Source organism: Zeus faber, assembly GCF_960531495.2.
Source record: "Zeus faber genome assembly, chromosome: 13".
NCBI classification, from domain to species: domain Eukaryota; kingdom Metazoa; phylum Chordata; class Actinopteri; order Zeiformes; family Zeidae; genus Zeus; species Zeus faber.
The window spans coordinates 8826601-8846396 of record NC_137198.1 but is presented as its reverse complement, the minus strand read 5'-3'; the positions used below and the strand labels follow the sequence as shown (position 1 = coordinate 8846396).

At 45.6% G+C, this 19796-nt stretch overlaps 3 protein-coding genes across 7 annotated transcripts; all 3 read left to right on the top strand.

The window, feature by feature from the left end:
* Positions 1 to 38: 38 nt before the first annotated feature.
* LOC307238675 (inositol-3-phosphate synthase 1-A-like) lies at positions 39 to 6376 on the top strand. 2 transcript variants are annotated; one of them, XM_080011764.1, is made up of 11 exons: positions 39 to 69; positions 1260 to 1382; positions 1512 to 1673; positions 2504 to 2633; positions 2841 to 3034; positions 3140 to 3289; positions 3513 to 3728; positions 4249 to 4413; positions 4557 to 4670; positions 5049 to 5266; positions 5730 to 6376. In XM_080011764.1, exons 2-11 carry the CDS (start codon positions 1269 to 1271, stop codon positions 5917 to 5919), a joined length of 1653 nt encoding a protein of 550 aa, XP_079867890.1. In that variant the 5' UTR covers positions 39 to 69; positions 1260 to 1268; the 3' UTR covers positions 5920 to 6376. The 2 variants fall into 2 exon arrangements, with proteins under 2 accessions (XP_079867890.1, XP_079867889.1); XM_080011763.1 differs by lacking the exon at positions 39 to 69 and adding an exon at positions 532 to 770.
* Positions 6377 to 11316: 4940 nt separating this feature from the next.
* Positions 11317 to 13422, top strand: tpgs1 (tubulin polyglutamylase complex subunit 1; the record flags this gene model as incomplete). Its single annotated transcript, XM_080011915.1, has 2 exons — positions 11317 to 11627; positions 12181 to 13422. 2 exons carry the CDS (start codon positions 11317 to 11319, stop codon positions 12830 to 12832), a joined length of 963 nt encoding a protein of 320 aa, XP_079868041.1. The 3' UTR covers positions 12833 to 13422.
* Positions 13423 to 13987: 565 nt separating this feature from the next.
* On the top strand, positions 13988 to 17605 carry LOC307238732 (uncharacterized protein). 4 transcript variants are annotated; one of them, XM_080011846.1, is made up of 4 exons: positions 13988 to 14190; positions 15137 to 15685; positions 15847 to 16007; positions 17042 to 17605. In XM_080011846.1, the coding sequence occupies exons 1-4, from the start codon at positions 14026 to 14028 to the stop codon at positions 17460 to 17462; spliced, it is 1296 nt and encodes a 431-aa protein (XP_079867972.1). In that variant the 5' UTR covers positions 13988 to 14025; the 3' UTR covers positions 17463 to 17605. The 4 variants fall into 4 exon arrangements, with proteins under 4 accessions (XP_079867972.1, XP_079867975.1, XP_079867973.1 ...); XM_080011849.1 differs by having other exon boundaries at positions 14069 to 14275; XM_080011847.1 differs by having other exon boundaries at positions 14069 to 15050.
* The last annotated feature ends 2191 nt before the right edge of the window (positions 17606 to 19796 follow it).

The following is a 19796-nucleotide window of genomic DNA, read 5'->3' as shown; positions in this document are numbered from 1 at the left end:
CGCCCCGCCCTCCCCCCCGGACGGTTTGAAAGTGTCGTAGTGTCCGCCGCCTGCGTCCGCAGCTTATAGGTGACACAACCCGCAGCACATTTCAATGCATGGTTTTTTTTTGATTGTTTTTTTTTTTTTTACCTGTTCATTATGTTTTTTATTTGTATGTTTTTTTTCGGGACTGGATCCATCAAATTGACGATGTAGGATCGATCATTGCGCGTATCACCGTAAACGACTATGACCGCAAACGCTGTCGTAAACGAATATAACATAGAACTTCGGAAAATAACAATAATAATAATAATAATAATAATAGCAATGATATTATTAATAACAACAACAATAATAACAACAACAACAACAATATAATAATAATAATAATAATAATAATAATAATAATAATAATAACAATAATAATGACAACAAAAAAATAATAACAGCAGCAATAATAATACTACTAATAGTAATAACTTTTTTTATAAGCGCCTTTATGTCACAAACAGCAAAAAGGGGAATGTACATGTAACGGTCGGAGGATATAGGCGGCGCCGACGGCAGCCTTCTTGAAGAGCGTGGGCCGGCTTAAGGACCCTTCCTATTCTGCGGTGTCACTGCGATGACGGCGTTAAGAAAGATGCGTACGTTAGAAACGTGGGCTGGGCGGGACACTCCTCTTTAATACGTAAAAGAGTGTGTGGATCGGGAATGTTCTCACTTCCTGCTTTGCCGCCGTGCACAAGCGTTCTCCGACTTCCGACCAGACTCGAACGCACCGGGTACGTACCGCTCCACTTTCCTCCACCTTGTTGGTTTTTTTCTCCGCTGCCTTATCTAATGTCCGGGCACGGCGGCTTCTAGGCCCGGCCGCGCGCGGACACGACACGTCGCGTCGCGTCGCCTCTGGAGGCTTATTCCGTTCCAACGGCGAGATGTCGAGCCCCAGACATCTCGACACACACACACACACACACACACACACACACATACATACATACATACATACATACATACATACATACATACGTACATACGTACATACATATCTATATCCACTCACACACACTCACATTCTCACAAATACACACACATACACATGTCCCCACACACACACACACACACACACACACACTACACTACACACACGCCCACACACGTACCGTTCAGAAATCAATGTTAATGCTGTGTAATGCTAAAACATAAATCTTGCATTTTTCTTGTGGTGCCTTTTTGTTTTTTATTTTATTTTTTTTCCTCTGCCCCTCCAGGCTGCCACCATGTCAGAAAACATCCATATTAACAGTCCCAATGTGAAGTACACGGAGAGGCACATCGAGTCGCAGTACTCCTATCAGACCACCGCTGTGCACAGAGAAGGAGGCGTCATCATGGCAAGTCGCTTCACCTCTACGTTGGTGTACACGCACACGTTTGCACATGTCCCCATCTCTGGCGGCGTAAACCCCCCCCCCCCCCCCCCCCCTGGTGTTTGACAAGTCTGCCCGGTGATCCATGCTCAGGTGACCCCGTGCGCCAGTCAGCTGACATTCCGCACTGAAAGGAGCGTGCCCCGCCTGGGGGTCATGCTGGTCGGATGGGGAGGGAACAACGGCAGCACGGTGACAGCGGCCGTCCTGGCTAACAGGCACGGACTCACCTGGAGGACCAAGACCGGGGAAAAGGTGAGCGGCGACAGGGACACCCGCACGCACGCACACACACACACACACACACACACACACAGAATTCATAGCATCTCACCAGTTATTTGCTCATTATAAAGTTTGATATGCTGGAAGCATCTGCGAGTGTTCTAGTTGAAGAGGTGCAGTGTGTTTTGTTGTCGGAGATGATAAGCTCCTCACACAGACTTTAACGGCTCGGATAATTAAGACCTCCGTTGCATTGGGGAGGCGGCGGAGTGGCGTCTTGTCCCGTTTCTAAATATACTGCCCCTCCCCCGATACAGCGGGAGACAGAAGAAGCCTCATTAAAGCCGTGATATGCTGACAAGTGCAGCGGACTGTTAAGCGCTTAACTCACTCTACTTCTTTGCAACTGTAGGATTTTACTTTATATGGGCATTTGTTGGTGCTTTTCTCACCCCTCGCTCATGACTCAATTTTCCTTTGTATTTCTTTGGTTCTTTGCCCATACTCCTACTTTGCTCATACAGCACACTGAAACATGGTGTGTGTGTGTGTGTGTGTGTGTGTGTGTGTGTGTGTGTGTGTGTGTGTGTGTGTGTGTGTGTGTGTGTGTGTGTGTGTGTGTGTGTGTGTGTGTGTGTGTACGCACAAGTATATACTTTAGCACATTACTTATTAAATATAAATAATGAAAACGGATGATACTGCACATTTCTTCATGTGTAACAATTATGCACGTTCGGACTAGCCTACAATCATACTCGCATTTAGGCACACAGATGCATTCACTTACCTTACGAACCTAACGAAATAAGGTCTTCTCCCCCCCCCCCCGCCCCCCTCTCCCAATTCAAATTGTTTAGAAAGCCAACTACTTTGGCTCCCTGCTGCAGGCGTCTACAGTGTGCTTAGGAAGTGGCCCAGAGGGAGAGGTCAATGTGCCTTTCCGCGATCTCCTGCCCATGGTGCACCCCGACGATATTGTCTTTGATGGTATGTTTGGTCCTGGACCGTTGAGAGTGAAGGTGTGACCTCCGACCAAGGAACTCACCGTTGTGTTCGCATGAGATATCTGTTACGTGAGCAGACAGGACCCCCACCCTCCACTCCCCTACCCGCCTCATCTGGTTTGCTGCTGCTACGTAGCTGGTTACATGTACCGTCTTTTAAAAGTGAGAGGTGTGTGTGTGTGTGTGTTAGGCTGGGACATTTCGTCAATGGACCTTGGGAGTGCAATGGAGCGGGCCAAAGTGCTTGAATGGTCACTACAGGAGAAACTGCGTCCCTACATGAGCTGCTTGAAACCCCGGCCCTCCATCTACATCCCGGAATTCATCGCCGCAAACCAGGGAAGTCGAGCCGACAACGTACTGAGCGGCACCATAGCCGAGCAGGTAAGCACGGTCTGGCACTTCTTTTCCCCACGGAAACGATGTTATGTTTTGTTTTTTTGTTTGTTTGTTTTTTTAACACGCCTTCCCCTTTTTGTCCCTCTACAGGTAGATCAGATCAGAGCGGACATCAGGGATTTCCAGAAGTCGAGTGGCGTGGACAAAGTCATCGTCCTGTGGACCGCCAACACGGAACGCTTCTGTGATGTCACACCCGGGGTCAACGACACGGCCAAAAACCTGCTGGCGTCCATTCAGGTGGGGAGGGCCGCCGAAGGGCAAGCGGGGGGGGGTGTTTTTATAGGAATACACAGTTGACGCCTGCGTTTGACGGAGCGTTCAGGACGGTTTTAACAAAGTATTTGGCCTCCCAGGCGTGTTATCCGAGACGGTCACAGGGCACTCGATTAAAACCGTAAGGCAGAGGTGACGCGAAGGGCGCGGCGACACACTGATCACCCCGTTTCCTCCCGTCTCGAAGGCGGGCCGGGAGGTCTCTCCCTCCACGCTGTTCGCGGTGGCCAGCATACTGGAAGGCTGCGCCTGCATCAACGGTGCCCCCCAGAACACCTTTGTCCCCGGGGCCGTGGAGCTGGCCGTGCAGAAGGGGGTGTTCATCGGCGGGGACGACTTCAAGTCCGGGCAGACCAAGATCAAGTCGGTGCTGGTGGACTTCCTGGTCAGCGCAGGCATCAAGGTGAGCGGCGGGGGTGAAAGAAGGAGGGACCAAATAAGACGATAAGCTGAATTAATTATCCGATGTGAGTTAGAACTTTGATCATGATACATTGTCCATATTTTACTGTTATCTTGATTATATCACACCGTGGTGATCACAAGCCATCTTCACCAACCGGTACGGCGCCACGGCTCAAAACTTATTTCGATATTTTTATATAGAGTATTTTCTACCTAGAAAAATGTGGCATTAATGAAATTCCTTGACATGAGGGGCAAACGATTATATTTTGGCAGATAGCTAGCAAAATAACAGGAAACTCCATGTTCATAGTTTAGTGATTTATTAATCATGCCAGTGCCATTATGTTTATTGAAGAGAACCACCAATAAAATACCCATTGGAGAGGATTGACTCCTCCGATGTTATGAGTGAAATTGAGCTAAATGAAATAAAGCTGGGAAATGGTGACTGAGGCGTGTGTGTGTGTGTGTGTGTGTGTGCGTGTGCGTGTGCGCGTGCCCATTCTCCATGGCAGCCTACTTCGATCGTCAGTTACAACCACCTTGGCAACAACGATGGGATGAACCTGTCGGCCCCTCAGCAGTTCCGTTCCAAGGAAATCTCCAAGAGCAACGTGGTGGACGACATGGTGCGGTCCAACCGCATCCTGTACAACGAGGGAGAGAAGCCCGATCATTGTGTAAGAGTGTGTGTGTGTTCTCTGATTTATGTGTGTGTGTGCGCGTGCATTTGAGAGAACAACCGATCAAGACACAATATGGGTGGCTTCAAGGAACAAATGACCGTTTTTTGTCTGTGTGTTGTTAACGTGTGCAAATCCAGGTGGTGATTAAGTACGTACCCTATGTGGGAGACAGCAAGCGTGCCATGGATGAATACACTTCAGAAATCATGATGGGCGGGACCAACACCATCGCGATCCACAACACGTGTGAGGTCAGTGCTCCGTTGATCCATTACATGAGTGATATGGGAACAAGGCCGATTTCTTTGCCAATAGATTTTTCCGGCCGAGACGTGACCGTCGTCTCATCTCGGTTGGTGCGCCTGTTTCTTGTCATGAAGGGGAAACAATTGATTTGAGCGCCGGGTTGGTACGTGGGTCGAGTCGGAGCATACAGATGGTTGTCTGCGGGACACCGAAAACCTACTGTTGAGCCTTCTGTAGGCGGCACGGGCTCGATTCGCTGAAACATATGTGCGATGAATGCCACATCATTCCCGCAACACGCCCACTCAGGTCTACTCCCGTGTTGTTCTTACCCCGCTGACGCACTCTGGTGTTCACGCCTGTCTCTCTCTCCACTACCGAAGGATTCTCTCCTAGCGAGCCCGATTATTCTGGACCTGGTGATCCTGACGGAGCTGTGCCAGCGGGTGGCCATCCGGCCTCAAGGGGAGGATGACTTCCAGTCCTTCCACAGTGTTCTGGCCCTGCTCTCCTTCCTCTGTAAGGCCCCCCTGGTGCCGCCGGGGGCCCCGCTCATCAACGCCTTCTTCCGCCAGCGATCCAGCATAGAGAACATTATGAGGTGCGGTCTGTCTCACATGTTGTTAGATGTGGTAAAGAAAATATAGCAGGACCTGTACCTATCCAGAACATATGGATTTGAAAATATAGCAGGACCTGTACCTATCCAGAACATATGGATTTAAATTGAAACAAAGTCTTTTGTGTTGTGTTATATGGTTGTATACAATGTTGCATTACACTGTTTGGACTATTTTTAATGTTATTACTATTTTTCAGGATTCTCAAAATTAATTCAATGTATTTCTTGCAACTTAGGCCTATTTCGATATATTCCAATTGAGATGATGAAATTTGTTTTGCGACCTGTTTGGGCTCACAAATGACAGTTGGCCTTCACAGTATGACAATAGTGAATTACCGGGTTAATTTTACAAAAAATAACCACTAGCCACATTTGCCACTAAAATTCTGACCGAATCTCTAAATTCTAATCGTGTCGGGACTTTTGGTTTTGTTTTCAGAGCATGTCTCGGGCTTCCTCCTCAAAACCACATGCATCTGGAGCACAAGCTGCAGAGGGGCTTCCTTCCTCGTCACACCAGCCACAGCCGTGGTGATGTGGCCACCGGGAACAAAGTTTGCAACGGGAACCACATCCTACCTCTAACGAATGGAAATGGTGCACTTGTAAACGGGGCGGTACTTGAATAACAACCTCACATCTTAACCATATATTTTTGGTTAAGTTACAAACATATGTAGAACTTACTTCATAACTTCATTATGACTCTCAATAATTTCTCTCACAAATACAAATACAAAGTCTTAAGCCTCTTAACCATGTATTGATTTCCATCAGGGGAAAATGTTGGAACAATAAAAGGCCCTACAGGAAAATTTTAAACCAATGTTATCTTATATATTAATGGGCTCTACACATGGCAATGGAAGTTATATCTGCTTGATCGCTGTGGTTTTATTTAAGTGTAGATAAATAATTAAGACAGGGGTGTCAAACCAATTTTAGGTCGGAGGCCGAATTGGTTAATATGCAACCGAGATGCAGGCCGGACCACTTTTTGTTTAACTGCACATGAGCATGACCAATGCAGCGTACATAGATGCTTTTGGGCTTCAGGTAATTAAGGTTTCTGTTTTTCCTTATTAAAAGAAAAAAAAAAAGTCACCTTTTTTCCCATCCTGTTCGTTTCTGCTATGACTAACAGTTTTTTTTTTTTTACATTTTACTCATTTCATTTCATGAACTAGATTGGCTAGATCAGTGATTCTCAACCTTGGGGTGCATAATTGGTACCCTTGGGTTACCAATTTCATACGGGTTAGGCCACAAACCCTATTTGATAACATTTAGTCTCTGGAATTTTTATTGTTGGATATTATTCAGTCCAACCCTCCGTACTTTTTCTATACCATATTTGGGAAGATAACAGTGAAACTATGATCAAAACAGTCATTATTGTACATTCTCTATTTGTGCTAACAACATACATTTATTAATCATTTTGCTGGGGACCCATGGAACTTATTGAAGGACTCCTGGAGCTCTCCATACCCCATATTGACAATCACTGGACAAGCTTCAATATATTTGAGACACCTCAATTTAAACTGCAATTCATCCAGCTGTATCTGTACTTAAAAATAATAATAATAATAATAAATATATATATATATATATATACACACATACATACAGACACACACACAGTGGTGTGAAAAAATGTTTGCCACCTTCCAGATTTTATTTTATTTTATTTTTTTGCATGTTTGTCACACTTAAATGTTTCAGATCAAACAAATTTAAATATTAGACAAAGATAACACAAGTAAACACAAAATGCAGTTTTTAAATGAAGGTGTTTATTATTGAGATGGGAAAAAAAAAAAATCCAAATCTACATGGCCCTGTGTGGTCTCAAGAAATCACTTAAATAGGACCTGCCTGACTGAAGTAGACCAAAAGATCCTCAAAAGCTAGATGTCATGCTGCGATCCAAAGAAATTCCGGAACAAGTGAGACAAAGTAATTAAGCTCTATCAGTTTGTAAAAGGTTAGAAAGCCATTTCTAAAGCTCTGGGACTCCAGCGAACAACAGTGAGAGCCATTATCCACAAATGGCAAAAACATGGAACAGTGGTGAACCTTCCCAGGAGTGGCTGGCCGGCCGCTGACCAAAACTACCCCAAGAGCGCAGCGACGACTCATCCAAGAGGTCACAAAAGGCCCCACAACATCCAAAGAACTGCAGGCCTCAGTTAAGGTCAGTGTTCATGACTCCACCATAAGAAAGAGACTGGGCAAAAATGGCCTGCATGGCAGAGTTCCAAGACGAAAACCACTGCTGAGCAAAAAGAACATAAAGGCTCGTCTCAGTTTTGCCAGAAAACATCCTGATGGTCCCTAAGACTTTTGGGAAAATACTCTGTGGACTGAGGAGACTAAAGTTGAACTTCTTGGAAGGTGTGTGTCCCATTACATCTGGCGTAAAAGTAACAGCATTTCACAGAAGGAACATCATACCAACAGTAAAATATGGTGGTGTTAGTGTGATGGTCTGGGGCTGTCTTACTGCTTCAGGACCTGGAAGACTTGCTGTGGTAAATGGAACCATGAATTCTCCTGTCTACCAAAAAATCCTGAAGGAGAATGTCCGGCCATCTGTTCGTGACCTGAAGTGCACTTGGGTTCTGCAGCAGAACAATGATCCAAAACACACCAAGTCCACCTCTGAATGGCTTAAGAAAAACAAAATGAAGACTTTGGAGTGGCCTAGTCATAGTCCTGACCGGAATCCGATTGAGATGCTGTGGCATGACCTTAAAAAGGCTCATGCTCAAACCCTCAATTCTGGTTTTATCGGCAGAGGGATCCATCCATCCTTAAAATTTAGACTTAGGTTTATAAATACAAGGTCAAGCAGCAGACATTGAGGACAGCAAAGCAGACCAGCAGAGCGTGAAAACGACTCCACCGACCGGGATGACCGCCAACTAATTTGAATGTCAGTCAACACCCATAGTCTGAGATCAAGTGACCGACAAGGGCAAATGGCAGCTGTGGTGAAGTGCATGGCGAGGACAGTTTGAAACAGGATCCTCTGGGCAGGGCTGAAAGTCATTCAAATCTAGAAACAAGCCATTCATCAATGAGAAGTAAAGAAAGGCCAGGCTGCGGTTTGCAAAAGACCATAAGGATTGGACCGTAGAGGTCTGGAGTAAGGTCATCTTCTCTGACTAATCCAATTTTCAGCTTTGCCCACAAAGGGCAAAGCCAGCTTGTCTAACGGTAAGAAGAAGAAGAAGAAGAAGAATAATCTTTAATTGTCACACAGCACACCACACTACAACACATGCACGCACACACACGCTTTGGATGGTGGCCAGTGAAATGAGGCCTCTGCATTTAACCGATCCTTGGCTTGTCCTTCCAACGGGGGCACAGCCAGGAGCAGTGGGCAGCATTCGTGGACACGCCCGGGGACGACTGTCCTTCGCTGGTCAGACGATGATGTGTGCATGTTTTTGGTGGAGGTCCGGACTGATGTTAGGTGGAGGAAACCCCATGTGAACATGGGGAGAACATGCAAACTCCACACAGAAAGGCTCCTATTTGGGAGATAACCTGCCCCGGAGCAAGGTGCCAACAGCGCCCCAGGCGGGAATCGAACCCAGGACCTTATTGCTGTGAGGCAACAGTGCAATGCACTGCACTGCGCCACCGTGCCACATGGAGACCTGGAGAGGCCTTTGTCCAATCGCCAGACCTGACCCATTGAAAACGTCTGGAATGTGATCAAGAGGAAGATACATCGATGGCCACGAGCCATCAAACAAACCTGAGCTGCTTGAATTCTTGCAAGGAGTGGCATAAAGCAAATATGAAAGACCGTTGGAGAGCATGTCAAGACGCATGGAAGCTCTGATCAAAAATAAGGCTGACAGTTTTCGCCACCCACATGCACCTCAGGCACCTTCGGAACAGACACAGAAGACAGGGTTGTAGAAAACAAGTTTATTGTGGAAAGGTGGTTGGATAGAACAAGCCCTGGAGCAGATGGACACAGGTCATGATATGGCTCCTCTCTCCTGAGTGTGTGGGGATGGGGGTTTTACCTGTTGCTTGTTAGACCAACCAAGATTCAAGGTGTTATTTGTCACATACATATACATATGGTCATACATATATGCAGTGAAATGTCATGACACCTGGTGATTACGCACAATATTCTCTAAAAATACTAAAATGTGCGTAAGCAACACGAACCAACGAGCAACAGTTATGCAGCCACTCTGATCCTGGCGCCCTAATTCCCTAGATCCAGGTCAGATGTGGCTGCTCAAACCACACCATCCTCACACCACATACCCCCGACACCAAAGTGAGGCCAGGGAAAATACCTTGCTGAAGACTACTCCCTCCCACACACACCCACTTAGCAGAGAACAAAAAAGAAAAACACCAAAAATACAGACTCTGACCCAGGGTTACTATACCTAAAATAAATAAAATACCGGGGTCTGAAAGGGAGTTCCCATACCTTAAACACACAAATGTCCAAAAAAATTTTGAACTGATCCTCGAACAGCATGGTCCATCGGCTTCCTTCCCCCAGGGCGACAATGCAGACTCCCCTCCTCTCCTCCGGAGCATGGGACCTCAAGCTGCTTTGTTGACTGGTGAAGGCGTGGCTGGGCTTGGCTGTTGCGGGGGCTGCTTGGAGGGGTGGTCTGGCTGCTGAGTTGCTGGATGGTCAGAGAAGCTAGCTGCCAGACCCAAGGCAGACCCAAGGCAGATGGACACAGGTCATGATGGGGCTCCTCTCTCTTGAGTGTGTGTGGGGATGGAGGTTTTTAACCTGTTGCTCATTAGGCTGTCAAATAAATGCTCCAAATGAAAATATTGTTACCTGGAAGAAATGGTGTCAGTAGTTTATAGAATAAAACAATAATGTTAATTTTACCTGGAGAAACTTACAAGCCACAGTGTCCCACACCCGCTGTAAAATTTGGTGGAGGATTGGTGATGATCTGGGGGTGCTTGAGCATGGCTTGAATCGGGCAGATTTGTCTTTGTGAAGGACATATGAATCAAGCCACGTATAAGGTTGTCCTGGAAGAACACTTGCTTCCTTCTGCTCTGACAACATTGCCCAACTCTGAGGATTGGTTTTCCCAGCAGGACAATGCTCCATGCCCCACAGCCAGGTCAATAAAGGTGTGGGTGGAGGACCACCACATCAAGACCCTTTCATGGCCAGCCCAATCTCCAGACCTGACTCCCATTGAAGACCTCTGGAATGTGATCAAGAGCAAGATAGATGGATGCTCACGAGCCATCAAACAAAGCTGAGCTGCTTGAATTATTGCGTGAGGAGTGGCATAATGTCATACAACAGCAATGTGAAAGACTGTGGAGGACGTATGAATCAAGCCACGTACAAGGTTGTCCTGGAAGAACACTTGCTTCCTTCTGCTCCGACAATGTTCCCCAAATCTGAGGATTGGTTTTCCCAGCAGAGAGCATGTTAAGGCGCATGGAAGCTGTGCTTAAGAATAAGGGTTACTAAATATTGATTTCTGAACTCATTCTATGTAAAAACATTGGTATTGTGTTGTTTAAAGGGAATACGAACTTGTGTTCTTTGCATTATTCAAGCTCTGAAAACAGTTTTTTTTTCTGTTATTTTGACCAAGTTGACAATATTATTTGGAATTTGGTAGAAATGTTGACAGTAGTTTATAGAATAAATCAAAAATGTTCATTTTACTCAAACACATACCGAGGCATGTGTTGTAGTGTGGTGTGTTGCGTGACGAATAAAGACTGTTTCTCCTTTCTTCTTCTTGATATACATAATAAAGCCAGAGAAACTGATACTTTTGCAGTGGTCCCTTAATTTTTTTTCCCCCCGGGCTGTATATAATATACATTCAACACTATCAAGGATTCCAACTATTTCTGAGAAGTCGTTGTACTCTGCAGGTCGGAATGTTGCGACGTTTGACAGTTTCCAGTCGGACCGATCCGGCAGGTTAACGCATTACTTCCGGCTTCCGGCCCGTGGCCCGCGCCGGCTTCGCGCAGCCATGGCGGAAAAACGCAGGGCCGGGGCGATTCCCGGGGTGTCCGAGGCCAGAACCACCAAGGCAGAGGGCGAGAGGAGGTCCCTCTCCGAGACGGGGGTGGGGGAGCTGCTCCGCGGCGCCCTCCTGAAGATGATCGAGGCCCGGGCGGAAGATCCGGTTGGCTTCCTGGCGGACCACTTCTGCGACCTGTCCGCCGCCGCTGCGGGGTGCGGCGGCCAGCGGGGCGGCGCGCCGGGCGCAGGCGCACTGGAGCAGCAGCAGCGCCTCAACAGATCGCTGTGGCACCTGCGGCTGGCGCACCACTCCCAAAGGTCGGTTCAGCGGCCAGGGGTTCCACGGGGCCCTGGCACGGTTTGAAGTGCTAACCCGTAAGATGAATTTGTTTAAAAAATACATAAATAAATAATCCCACGTATGATACTTACTTTAGCTGGCATGGCATTGTCGGTGGCGGGGTCCGCCTTTCCCGGCCAAAAATGCACTTATTGGGCGCAAGAAAGGCAGCCGGAGGGGAATTTGATAAAAGCAGAGTAGCTAGAGCAGCTTTGGTCGGTAAACTGTCGATAGGGATGAGTATTCACACAAGGAAAAAAGAAAAAAAACTGCGCCCTCGGATGAGAAAATATGCCCACTACCTCACCCAGGACGAAACCAATCAATTCATCAGAAGACAAGAGGATTTTATGGATGACCACTTTAAAGTTTGCAGGTCCCGTAGCTACCCAATCGTGATGGTGATGAATGCTGCCGTTTAATTCATGTAGACTATTCTAGTAGTCGCTCTATTTTGACGATATTTGTTTCACGGACTGGCAAAATGCATGGAAATAGCATTAGCACCTGACATTTCTTTCTTAATTGCAGATCTGCCTTCAGCAATAATGTGCGTGTGGCCTATGACCTCCTGAGCCACCATGGGCCACAGACAAGTCACGGTGGGCCTCCTCAAGGCCCAGAGGACTCGTGCATTGACGCCCCCACTGGAGGTGGGGTGGGGGGAGCCCTTTACACCCAGACACTTGAGTGCCTTTGCAGCGAAGGTGGGGTTCCTGCCTCCACCTCTGCCCCTCTCCTTCGCCGCCTCCATTGTCAGGACCACGAGGCGGTCCCTTATGACGTCTTCAGACAAGGTGTGCTGACATGTGCTGTGTTCTCAGACTACATCAGACAGGCCCAAAGACTTTATGCTGATGTGTGCTGCCCAGCCGAGGGACCGGCTTCACGGGGCCTGGGTCTGGCTGTCCTGGGAACCCTTCAGGAGGCCCTGGAGACGTCCCAGGGCTGCAATTCTAACCAACCCAAAGATGCAAAAGATACCGCTAAAGCAAATCCGGGCGTGGAAGCTAACCTAAAAGCCAACCGCTGCTTGGAAGCCAGTGCTAAGATTTCTCCCTACAAGGTGGCCAAGGCCATGACTAGTACACAGACAGGCGGTCCAGGGGGGGATATGGATGCGAAGGAATTTGAGAATGCAGCAGCAGAGCTTTTTATTGCTCGAGTGAGAATTGTGTCCTAGCTCAGTGGTAATTCAAAAGTAACATAGAATATATATGTAGTAATATATTAGCCCGTGACTATATATAAAGAAAAAAAAAAGTTAAAGTAAATGTATTTATTAAAAATAAACCTATCAAACACAGTGATGTATTAAATTTACACCAAGCAGTAAAGATATTCTCAACTTAAAACATGTATTGTTTAGGAAGAAAAGGACATGCTTTTTTTGTAGGCGCTTTTTTTCCTTTAAAAAGTGCTACACGATAAAAGTAAATTCCAGTGTCACTACACTCTGATTAATGTTTAATTCATTTCAAATGTTTGCGATGAATTGTTTCTTTATACGAGTCATTTAAAAAATGTGTTAAACCTTTTGTAAAGGGAATTTAGTTTGCAGGCGGAGTTGAAGCAGGGTTGTTTATTTGTTACTTGTTTCAAACGTAAATGCATAATAAACGTATAACTCCTTGCACGCAATAACTTATTGCACCATTTATTCTTTTGAGCCTTGCATGCTCAATTCGTGAGAGGGATTCTTGCCATTTTGAACAACGCTGATAATACATTGTCGAAATGTAACAAGAAGGACCTATGAATGTGAATTGAACCACTGCAATGAAAATGATCAGAAGCTGTGAATGATTTATGTTGTTTCTGGTGGTGTTTTCAAATAAAGTGTAATGTGTTCAATCAAATACGAATCATCAACAGTATTAATTCATTTAGGCAACATTTAGATCATTCACTATTTCCGAGTCGCAGACAAATCTTCCGAGATCTTCAGGGACTCTCTTCTCTTAAAGGGTTGAGCGTGCGCATGTGACTGGGAGTCGGGAGGGTGAGAAACCCATTCTGAATAACAGGTCTAACAGCCTGTGCCAGAATAGCAGGACATATCAAGACATGCGATGTGATCACATGGGAGCTACTAAACATGTAGTGTGTGTGTGTGCACCACTGGGATGCGCCGCTCGGTGTATTCAACTATTTGAAATGCCACAGCGTTGGAGCAGTGTCTGCGGCGCTCCTATGTGGCCGATAGGCGGCAGCACCACATCGACGTGCCTGAGGGTTCGGCCACCAACAGGAAGTAGAGCGGAAATCAAACGTAACGGCGCTGGGGCGCAAGCGGCCCCGCCGTAGTGAGCGAGCGGCCGGGGGGCTAAGGTAAAACTCCACCGCCCGATTTTCATCTCCGGGGGTCTTTCGGACATGGAGGAAGGCGACAGGCTGCGGTCTCTGCTGTTCTTAATGACGTACATCCTGATGAAGCGCCGGCGCGACGTAAACAACGCGAACACCCAGCGGTGCAGCGAGGTCCAGAGACGCGTCCGCCACCGGCACTACTTCTTCCAGCGGCAGCGGAGGATGCTGGCGGTGAGCCGGGTTTGCAGAGCTGGCGCGGGTAGCGCCATCTCTTTGTCGTCGAGTGATCCCACTCGCTTTGGCTGAGAGTCTCTAGGTAATTACTTAAAATGTAGAGTCGAGCCCCGGCGAGGAGCCCTGTGATCCGCTGGCCAATGACGTCAGCAGGGTCCTCTCTCGGGGCCATACTGAGAGGCAAGGCAAGTCTAATTGTACAGCACATTTTATACACAAGGGCAATTCAGTGTTTCGCATAAGGCCCAAAAAGGCGTTTTAAAAAAAAAAAAAAAAGCTTAAAACACAAGATAAAACCAGAGGCCGATTTAAAACAGGCCTTCACACTCAAATACGCCACGTCCCAAACCCCACACCCTCTTGGTCATTGGGACCCCGACTAGAAAGTCCGTAGGACTGTTACCGCACACTGAGGGAGATCAATCGAAAGATGAAAAGATTGAAGTGCAATTTAAAACAGGCTGGTTATCAACCGAAACGCAGTTGCAAATTAGAAATGTTTTGAGCCTGGACTTTGTTAAATGTAGGAGGCGAAATAGCTGCAAAACCTAAATGATTGCAACAGCAGGCTTTACGGTTGTCGTGTAGGACCATGTTTCAATGACAAATGGGTTCACCAAGCTATTTTGGGGAAGTTGTTTTTTTTTCTACTCCCATCTTACGCAGTTTCAGGCAAGAGGTGAATATCAATGTCATCCATGTGTGTCCCAACCCACTTGAAGCGGCACTAATTTCGCAGTGAGGCCAGTTGATGCCCCCTGCTGCCTTGCAAAAGCCGCAGCATGCAGCCCATTACTACTGGACACAGTTTTTGAGGCGGGGCTGAAATTGGTATTGATCTTATCATCTGAATCTGGGTAAGACGGACAACAAACAAATACAAAGGGTTTAGAACAGTTGATCGTCAATGAGAAATCACGTCTTTGTCTGTCTCTGCATCTAGATGATGATTGCGGGAGGGATTCACTCCAACGTCCGTATTCGCACCCGGCCCTGGACCACCACGCAAAGCACCGACTGGTGGGAGCGCGTGGTGATGACGGAGTTCCAGCCCTCCGATTGGCTCGATAAGTTCCGTATGAGTCGGGAGACGTTTTTCTTCCTTTGCGACAAACTGAGGCCCCGCCTCGCTCGCCAGGACACCAGCTTCCGCCTGGCCCTCCCGGTGGAGAAGCGCATGGCGGTGGCCCTGTGGCGCCTGGCGTCGAACGTGGAATACCGCATCATCAGCAGCCTGTTCGGCGTGGGCAAGTCCACGGTGTGCAGGTGTGTCAGGGACATGTGCCACGCCATCGTGGTTCTCCTGAAACCCATGTACCTGCACGCCCCGAATAACCAGGAGCTGGAGAGTTTGGCCAAAGTCTTCCTCTCCCACTGGGGCTTTCCTCACTGTGTGGGTGTCGTGGCAACCATTCACACAGCGATCATCACTCCATCCAGCAACGTGTCTGAGTACACCAACTCTGCCGGCTGGTGCTCAGTGCAGTCCCAGGTGTGTGTGTGTGTGTGTGTGTGTGTGTGTGTGTGTGTGTGTGTGTGTGTGTGTGTGTGTGTGTGTGTGTGTGTGTGTGTGTGTGTGTGTGTGGTTTTATTTTCATATTTCCAGCACAGTTACCTTTGTTTTGTTTGCTGCTTTGTGTCCCTCTATTTCAGGTCGCTGTCAATGGCCTCGGGCAGTTCTGGGATGTATGTGCCAGTTTCCCCGGTGGGACGGACCCGGCCGACATCTTACAGAACTCAACACTCTGGGCCTCGGCCTCAGAGGGTGAATTGTCACCGGATCCACCCCACACCTTCATGGAAAAACCACTAAGGTATTCAAAAATGTGGGATGTCTGGTTATTTGAATGTTGTTTGTGTTGGTGATTTAATGTAAATGTTGACAGCAGAACTTTTCAAGCCTAATAACTTTAATCTGCCCATATATATAAGTGATTGGCCTCCCTTAAATGACTGTATAGTGTAACTGCTTCACACATATAAAAGATTGAATTGAAATATGTATTCAAGATTCAAGAGGTTTATTTGTCACATACATATACATACTTGCATACATATATGCAGTAAAATGTCTTTGCAATGCACCCGAACTTAATAGCTAATCTTATTCCTACCTTGGTAACTAACTGAAACTAACTGATTTATAAAAAGTCATGCAGTAAGTGAATAGAATAATGTAAATAAAATTTAAATAAAATAACACTCAAAAAGATAATACAAAGGGCAGGTACAAAATAGAAGGGAATAGACTTATGTATTTTGGGTAGGCTACAGATATGTGCAGTAAAGTGCAGGGAACATATTAAATATTCAGCGAGTTGGAGCAGAATCGGAATGGCTTCATTTCGCCAGGTGCATTTACATGTACTAGGAATGTGTCGTGGTGATTATTGAGGTGTGTTTACAGATGATTGGCATTACAAAAGAAAGCTTAATAGTCTAATAAAAAAAATACAAATACAATGAAAACTTAAGTAAGAAAATATGATACAATTTGCCAAATGAACAAAATGACGAAAAGGCAAAACAAAAATAAACTATATATGTATATTTATTATCCTATGCACAGGATAGGTTATTGGTATGTGTGTAAGTGAAGTCCAAAGAATTGCTCAAATGCTCCTACGTATGAACCTTCAGTAAGACTATGGTCAGACTCACACAACAAGGTTGGTTTGGTGAAGCCATGTTGTTATGCCATGCTCACGTGCAAGATAGACTTCCAGGCTTTGTTTGTACACATGTAATTCATATAAAACAATGTAGATAAATTGTGCATTCAATCTTAATTGCCGTGATTCCTTGCTGTTTGTTTTCAAGTCCCCATTTAACCATCTCTTCTGTTTAGGTACGTGCTCCTGGGAGAAGATAGTTATCCTCTCCAGAGTTGGTTGATCAAAGCTTATCTCGAGCAGGATGCCGGCTCCGCCCTGTCGGAGCAGCAGCGGCTTTTCAACCGGCGGCTCCTGGCGGCTCGGCGCGTGGCGGAGGCGGCACTGCTGAGGCTGCAAGCGCGCTGGCAGTGCCTGAGCAAGAGGAACGACTGCGGCCTGGACGTGGTGCCGACCATGTTCCTGGCCTGCTGCGTCTTGCACAATGTCTGCGAGTCCCACGGCGACGCCTTCAAGGTGGAGTGGCAGGAGGAGGTGGCGGAGGCGGGGAACCCACAGCCCGGCCCCCAGCAGGCAGCCTCGCCCAGCACCGGCCAGACCCACGCAGAGGATGTGAGAAGGCTTTTCTGTGACTTTTTCCAGCAGCAGGACAGATAGGCAGAGGAAGTCTTTGTAAAATTTAGAACACACATTGTAAATATTGTTGTAAAGTTTGTGTCTGTCTTCTACTCTTATAAGGGGGGATAATTGTGTTTATATTTATTTGTACACACACACACACTCACACACACACACACGTATATCGCATTTCAATAAATATTTTAACATTAACTTAAGTAATAGGTTGTCATTGTGGTTTCGGTATTTTATTTCTTATGCCTCTTCTCTGATACAAACATTTGAAAAGAAGGTCTGATGCTATCAATTCTGTTTCCTTTACCTAAGTTTGTATTTTTCATGTTTTCATGTTTCATTTGTGGTCTGTCCATGGTTGTTTCAATGACACAGATGTGCACAAACTTGGTATTACCAAGCGAAGTTATTATCCAGTTGCGTGCACGCCAGGTAATGGACACATTATACCACATTGAAAACAGATGATACTAAAAATCCCTGCATTGCTCTACAGACTTGTTTTTGACTACCCAGCATATTTATTTATCTCTGTAGCCAAGGGTGATATCCTGACGCCATTCTGTTAATTGATATCCTGCTGCATAGAAATATATCAAGAAATTTGATTTAAAAGCTCTAATAGAAGTCATTTCGCAGAAAATATGATTTGAATCAGATAGTTCTTCTCAAGGTTTTGATAGTGGCAGACCCCTTTTCAGGGACTCTTTATTTTTATTTTCTTTGACTCTTGACTCATTCTTCTTTGTCTCTGTCATCGGTTACCATAACCGTAAAGCGATTTGGATGGATAAACAACAGAAAAGGGCCATATGAAAATTATTAATAATATTGATTAAAAAAATAATGTAGTAAGGTACCCTGAGGAAATCCATCAGCTTCGATGAACCGCAAGAATGTTTGGATTTAATCCATTTTGTGTGAAGAAATTTGCATGCAATTATCCTCTAGAGCCACAAGATGTCAGTGGTTTCCAAGTAGATCTATGGACGTGGGCCTGAAATGTATTCTCCTACAGCTCGATGTTCGTATAAGTGTAAACAGCTATTGTAATATGATTGAAAGTTTTCCTGACGACGAGACTAATAATTATCTCTTAACTGCTAAAATCATCCCATTACATCACTAACATTTTATACCAGACTCTAGTTAGTATATGCATCCTCATAAAAGTTCAATGTGAAAAATATGCACACAATAATAGTAGTACATTTTAATATAGCACCCTTCATACACGAAATACAGCTCAAAAGGGCTTTGCATCAAAAACAAAAAGGGATAAAGGGAACCTTAAAAGTGCTTGTAATTCAACAGGCCATGTTGTACATAAACGCACGAATAAATAAGATATAAAGTAAAAAAAAAAAACGAAAATAAGAATAAATGGCTCATACATGCGGTCACTGGAAAATATTTAAAAATACAGTATATATTTAAGTATAGAGTATCTATTTCTTACATTATAGAATTCCATTATACAGGGTTCTATACATTACGTTTCTTTTATAATTTATGGATTTATTAACGGGTTTCATTCATTCACGTCCTTCCCACCAAACAATGTTGTGGTCGCGTCTTTTTTTTTCTTTTTGCTTGTGACATTTGACTTTTTGGCCAAGACAAAAAAAAAAAAAAAAAAAAAGGACAAATCTTTGAGCGCCAATTGATCCGACGGGGGATGTTTTGGCGACGGGAGAAATAATAAAACGCTCCCTGCGACTTGACATCTGCGCGAAGGCGTTACGGTCCAGCCTCCATCTATATCTATAGGTACATTCCCCATTCATCGGAAGCAGCTGGATCACACACATACACACACACACATACGTATTATAATTCCTTTAATGGCCCCGCGTTCCACGGTAGAGATCGGTATCGGTTTGGGCGGTTAAAGTAAAAAATAAAATAAACATCTCTCCCTGTCTCTCTGCACAGATTCTCTGCTGCGCGTCGGATGCCGCCACTAGCGACGGGGGGTTCGATCCCCTTTTTGAGACTCGGTCCTTGACGAGTCGCTCAAAAAAAAAAAAAATAATAATAATAATAAAAAAAAAAAAAAAGGATCCGTTCGGTTTTTCCGACTCTCCGTCCGTTGGCCTCGGCGGCCGCGCGTCCGCCGGCTCCACGTCTCTAAGATATTTATTCGGGCGGAGAAATGCAAAGTGTGAATCGCAAAAAAAAATAATTATTAATAATAATAATAATAATAATAATAATGTATTTCTCTCCAAATGATATATATATATATTTTTTTTTTTTTTTAACTTCTGCGCGATGTTAAAGTGTAAAACGGCCACGTCCGAGGTACGCGACGCCGAACGCCTTGACCTTTTTTCTTTTGTGTGTGTGTGTGTGCGT

Coding starts and splice junctions, on each gene's coding strand:
- LOC307238732 (XM_080011846.1), top strand. CDS start 14,026: ATGGAGGAAGGCGACAGGCTGCGGTCTCTGCTGTTCTTAATGACGTAC. Junction 14,191..15,136: donor GGCAGCGGAGGATGCTGGCG/GTGAGCCGGGTT, acceptor CTCTGCATCTAG/ATGATGATTGCGGGAGGGAT. Junction 16,008..17,041: donor TTCATGGAAAAACCACTAAG/GTATTCAAAAAT, acceptor TCTTCTGTTTAG/GTACGTGCTCCTGGGAGAAG.
- LOC307238675 (XM_080011764.1), top strand. CDS start 1,269: ATGTCAGAAAACATCCATATTAACAGTCCCAATGTGAAGTACACGGAG. Junction 3,729..4,248: donor TGGTCAGCGCAGGCATCAAG/GTGAGCGGCGGG, acceptor TCTCCATGGCAG/CCTACTTCGATCGTCAGTTA. Junction 5,267..5,729: donor AGCATAGAGAACATTATGAG/GTGCGGTCTGTC, acceptor TTTTGTTTTCAG/AGCATGTCTCGGGCTTCCTC.